Here is a 6,220-nt window from a genome sequence, read left to right on the forward strand (position 1 = left end):
ATTTAGCCAAAGACCTTGGGGGAAAGGGAAAGCATCAAAGTAAAAAATTGAAGTTTAAATCCTAAATTAAGAATAAATGGGTAGCAAGAAGAGGGAATGAGAGGGGGGTGAGAAGACTTATAAAGAAGCATACTTACCTGAACTTCAATACTTAAACTTAAAAACTTGGTTGAGATTTGAAATACTACCAGCCCTAAAAACCAGATCTGGAATGAATCAAATCTGAAATTGCTAGGCCTAAAGAAAACAAATCTAGAAGAGAAAAACTGAACTTAAAAGAGATGCTCCACAGCTTGTTCTTGTCACCTAGAACAAATCCTAGAACTAGAAATTAAAATTATTACACCTTTGAATAACTTGAATTTCATAAACAAATAAACATAAAAGACTTTGCATTAATTTAATGAAACCAAATTACAAAAGTTTTAAAAGCAAAAATAAAGAACAAAAACAAGAACTAAAAAGAGAGCATAATGAAAACTAGGAGAAGAAGAGAGAAAAAGAGGGGAGAAGCACAAAAGAAGGACACCCCTTTAGGGCTTGGACCATCCTCTTGTATAGGGGATAGGGGAATTTTAGTTTCCTAAAAAATGGGATTTTGGACAATCGATTGTAATGAGGTGGAAAATAGGAATTAGGAGAAAAGAGGATAATGCCCAAGGGTGGATTCCTTCGGCAATTTTGTGAGGTGGAGGGCCGAGAATGGAGAAAACATAGGAAAGAAAATAGAAGAGAGAGGGAATCCCACGATTTTGCTTCTTTTTCCTTTTTTTTTTCTTTCCTATTTTTTCTCTTTTCTTCAAATTTGAGAAAAAACCCTCTTAAACAATTTTCTTGTCTTGCTTTGATTTGATTTGGACAATCTTTTATTGGAAATTTCATCCATACCCTTGTTTTTAAGTAGGTGGAAAATAGGAGAGAGAAAATCTCCACAAAATATCCAAAAAAGGAGAAAATCACCCAAGGGGAAGGAGAGAGAGTGGAGTGCCCTCTATGTGGGTCCCTGTAGACACCCAATTTTGTCACACTCCTCCGGCTATGATGAAATTTGGATCTTGGACGTGACTTCTAACTTTCGATCAACAGAGATGATGGACTAAGAAAACATGGAAATATTCCCCTACTTGAAAACCCTGAAAACCCCCCACGTGGGAGAGAAAAGGGTCTAATTTTGACTTTTCATTTAAGAAGGAATCTGGTCAAGATGATTGTACAGATGGATAGTGCTTGAAAATACGATTCTGACGACATATGGCACGTCAAAATTGGATGGTCGGATCTCTTGCGATCTTCCCCAAAAAATTACATTTTCCTATACGTATGCCACGCACACTAGAAAGCCTACTGGAAACTTGGAAAAATCTCCTACCTACCCAAAATTCATCCCCTACCTACCCAAATAACCCAAAAACATTTCCCTTCCTGAAAACCCTAAAAACCCCATGAGGGAGAGAAGGTCCAATTTTGACTTTTCATATGTCAAGAAATCTGGTTGAGATGATCGTACAGATGGATAGTGCTCAAAAATATGATTCCGACGATATATGGCACATCAAAATTGAACCGTCGGATCTCCCATGATCATCGATAGAAAAATCAGTGATCGCGCGCGCTGTGAGTGCTGGCCAGCTGGCCCAGCCTGTAAGCATGCTGCTCACTGGCTGCTACCCAGCTAGCTCTGCTCACACTTGTGCTATGTGCGCTGGCCAGTAGGCCAGCCCACACAGCCTGGCACACGTGCCCCCCACACAGTATGGCCCGTGCCCTCGCATGACCCAGCCCGTGCCCCTGCACAGTATGGCCCACGGCCCTGCATGACCCAGCCCATGCACGACTGCTGCCTTGCCCCTGTTGCTGCCTATGCCTATGTGCGTGCTGCCCTGCGTGCCATGTGCTGCACACGTATGTTGCCCCGAGCGCCACGTGCTGCACACGCATGCTGCCCCGTGTGCCATATGCCACACACCAATGCCACTGTCCGCACACCTATGGAAGTTCCCGCATACCATGTGCCGCACACCAATGCCACTGCTCGCACACCCATGCCACTACCCGCATGCCATGAGCCACACACCATTGCCACTGGCCGCACACCCATTCCACTAGCGATCTTCGTCAACATCCAAAATCTTGTTAGGATCTTTGAAGTGTTCTTCGGGACTTTGAAGATCTTCAATCCAAGTTCTTAGTCCAATCCAGTTTTTGCCAAAAATAGTATGTTCTTAGCTTCCCCTTTTGAGTGTTCTTGAGCTTTACCAGAAATAGAAATCCCTCCCCCTTTGAGGTTCTTTGGATCTACGAAGAGATCTTTATCAAGATCCGGAGCTCTGTTTGATTCTTCAAAGTGTTCTGCGGGGCTTTGGGGATCTTCAATTCATTTTAGGTCAAACCCTTTCTTTCCAAAAATAGCAGTTCCTAGCAGAAGCCCTGTCAGAGTGCCCTTGGAATCTTTTCAGAAATAGCTATTCCCAACGGAAGCTCTGTCAGAGTGCCACCTCATCCGAAGCGTGAAAATAGCCTTCCTTAGCCAAAGCTCTGTCTGAATCCAAATCAGAAAATAGCCTTCCCTAGCTGAAGCTCTATCTGAACCCAAGTCCAAAAGTAACCGTTCCTAGCCGAAACTTTGTCCGCATACCATCACAGTCAACATCTCTCAAGAAAGGAAGTTACAGGTCAAGACCATCTTCCCTTGAGCCACGAGAATCCAAAAGACAGTCCGAGCCAATACTAATCAGGGGCCCACCCCTCTTGACCCGAAACAGCTGTTAAGTTCAGGTATAGTTTCTTAACTAACTTGTCATCATGTAAACTTTATATAGACCTTATTTTAGTGTATATAGTAGTTTAAATTTAGTCAATGTATATATGTGTGATAACTTAGCCATGTATGTGGAATAGTAACAACTGTGGAAAATGTTTGTTCTTAAGCATCTCTAGTAGGAAGACCGGTTGAATCGGGTAGATTGAGTGCCTAACACCTTTCCAATTCTACAATCTGACACTTATCCTAAATCTCTGGACCAGACCAAATTTTGGGCCCTTTTCTCAGGAATTGGACGCACCCTAGGGTCCTAGGCCTATAACCCTAGGTGGCGACTCCAAACCCCCATTTGTATGATCCTAATCCCTGTATTGGACCATCATCGAACCCCCGTCTCGAATGATGAATTTTACTTTTATGAAATAGGCCTCCATGTATCACCAAGCGGCAATACGACAGTGTGTGGTCTGCAAGGTAAGCACACATGACACACTCCCTCCCTCACATGAAAGAGAAAGAGACGACAAAGGATGGAATCGACACTCATAAAGTCCATTTCTGGACGCTACCCTCATAGTCCCTCCTAATTTTTTGGTCTCTAGAATATTCTCTTGTATCCCTGGGACAGTTGCAGAAGGGCTGGCCTGCATCTCGGTTCAATTCTGGTCCATTATTCTTTTTCTGACCCGAAAAGAATAATTATGTGTACGAGTGTCTAAACGAATGTGTACTTTTAATGCAACTTGTCCATATTGCTTAGAATTCATACTCTTTGCAGCCATGAAAATAAACTGGACCTCTTTACGTGTAAAATGGGAGACATGATGCCCGATAGTCCTTAAGGCCTTTAAAATACAAAACCTGCGAAATGAGAGTAAAACCCAAGGTAGCTCCAATCTAAATATGTAAAAATGCATGCTTTTATATCCTAGATTTCACACATAAATGTGCTCATCAGTTGACTAACTCACCATTACTCTCTGAATTCTATTGTGCGGATCTCTAACTTAGGTGTCGAAGGACTAATCCTGGAGCCACCTTTGGGCCTTTGCCTTCTGTGATCTTGCAGGACTAACGTACAACCTTCTATAAATTCTTGACAGCAACAGATTGGTGCCATCCATGGGAACGATAAAGTAATGGTAAAGAAATATTATAATCATAAGAAAACAAAAGCAGCACTGAAAGCAGTACCGGCTCGGGATATGAATGTAGGGGAGTCTTTGGAGCCTCGGCCACCTACGACTGTCAAAGGTGGAGAACAATGAGAAGGTCCCCTGGGAGAACAATGTTCGCCTGGAGACCAAACACAGAGGCAGTCTAACCCCCCACCTTCTCCAATTGGAGGGCAAGAGTATGTAACTAATGGAACATCAAGAGATCCCAGCATCCAGCTGAAACGAGTCCAAGATGAAGACCGAAATAGCTCAGGGTCAGTAAGATCTGGCAAAAACCCTAAAAGTAGGGCAACAAGGGAGAATCCCCCAACCAGAGAAGAGGCGTGACGCACCGTAGGAGCGAGGCATGAAGAGCCACGTCAGAAGGCCGATTAGAGGGCCAAAGATCAAGGGTTGAAGCAGATGATCCTCGACTTGAAATACGAAATCCAAAAAGTGGCAAACCACCAAGTAGGAACATATGAGCCGGATGTCACTAATGATACGACTTTAGTTGATGAGGTCATGAGAGATCCACTCCCTGTCGGGTTTTACTTACCGAAGTACGACACTTATGATGCAACGGGGGACCCCGTCGATCATCTGGAAGGCTTTAAGGTCGTAATGCAATTCTATGGGGTCTCAGAGAATGTTATGTGTTATGCATTTCCCTTGACATTTAGAGTAGCTGCAAGGCTGTGGTACAATCATCTGCCATCGAAGTCGATTCATTACTTCAGCGAGCTCAGTCACATTTTTATAAAGGGTTTCTCTAGTAGCCAACCTCTCCAGAAGACGGCTAACAATCTATTATTAAGAAACAATCCGAAGAATCCTTGCGGGATTATATATTATGCTTCCATAAAGCAAAGCTCAAAATCAGAGGCTTGGATGCAAAAGAAGAGTTTATAACCCTCTTACCAAGAGTAAAAAATAAAGAACTGAAAAGATCCCTGGTGAAGCATGCACTGAGAAACCTAACCTAGCTAAAAGCCCAATGTGAAAGATATATCCATATGGAAGAGACTCTGGAAGTTGACGAAGAAGCTGAAGAAAAGACCAGAAAGTAACAAACCTCAAGAGAGGAGAATAGAGTTTCCGAAGGAAAAAGGTTGCGGTCAGAGCAGGAGCGTGCACCCAGTCCCTCGAAAAAGTTGGAAAGTTATGCTCCACTCAACAGAAAGAGAACTGACGTATTGATGCAGATAAAGGATTCCTCGAACGCCAAAGTACTAAAGTGGCCAGGAAAGATGGGACGACACCCCAAAAGTCGCAACATGGACAAGTACTATCATTTCCACAGGGATCATGGTCACGACACTAAAGACTACTGGCACTTAAAGGGAGAGATAGAAAGTATGATCCGAAGAGGATACCTAGGTCTGTTCATAGACCGAGAGAAAGAATACGCCTAAGATGGCAATGATCAGAGAGACAACCACCAAGGAGAGAGAAGGGGTCATCGTGAAAGGGGGGAACTAGCTCATAAAGATAATCGGGAGTGGCGAAGAGCTTGGACACCCAAGAGGACTAATCCTCGTCCCCAAGACGACCAGAACAACCCAACCAAGGTGATAGCAACTATCAACAGAGGATTAGCCGCAGGAGAAAGTTCCCTATCGGCCTAAAAGGCTAAGGCCTATGCCAAAAGTGTCCACGAGACTGAGTGGTCAAATAAGAAGGCAAGGATGGGAGCAGTAATATCTTTCTTAGACGAAGACCTGGCGGGAGTGTAAACACCCCATGATGAAGCTCTAGTGATAACCATGACGATCGCCAATTGCAAGGTGAAGAGAATCCTGGTGGATAATGATAGTTTAGCTGATATCCTATTCCTTGAAGCTTATCAGAAGATAGGCCTAAGCAAAGAGAAGTTAAAGAAAGTTGAAAAACTTTTACAAGGGTTCTCGGGGGCTTCAGTCAAAGTCGAAGGCTCAATCGAGCTACCAGTAAGGGTGGGGACAAGGGACAGTAAAGCTTCACTGATGATAAACTTCCTGGTGGTCGACATCACCTCTGCATACAACACCATACTTAGAAGGGTTAGTCTAAACTTGCTGAAGGCCGTAGTCTCCTGACCCCATCTAAAGTTGAAATTTTCGACGAAGAATAGAATTAGAGAATGCAGAGGTGATCAAGAGGTGTCTTGAAAGTTCTATGGTACCATATTATTGGGAAAAGAGAAACCTAGCGAAGCGCTACCAATAGAAGACCTATGGGATGAATCCAACCCTCAAAGAGGGGAACCAGATGAGGGCCTGGAGGACCTCGTCCAGGTCGATATTGAAAAATGGGACTCGAC

At 43.6% G+C, this 6,220-nt stretch overlaps 1 protein-coding gene across 1 annotated transcript; it reads left to right on the forward strand.

The window, feature by feature from the left end:
• The first annotated feature begins 5,684 nt into the window (after nt 1-5,684).
• LOC122089694 lies at nt 5,685-5,996 on the forward strand. The gene has a single exon (XM_042659394.1). The coding sequence runs from the start codon at nt 5,685-5,687 to the stop codon at nt 5,994-5,996; it is 312 nt and encodes a 103-aa protein (XP_042515328.1).
• Nucleotides 5,997-6,220: the final 224 nt, after the last annotated feature.

The sequence above is a fragment of the Macadamia integrifolia genome, chromosome 9 (genome assembly GCF_013358625.1).
Source record: "Macadamia integrifolia cultivar HAES 741 chromosome 9, SCU_Mint_v3, whole genome shotgun sequence".
Classification (NCBI taxonomy): domain Eukaryota; kingdom Viridiplantae; phylum Streptophyta; class Magnoliopsida; order Proteales; family Proteaceae; genus Macadamia; species Macadamia integrifolia.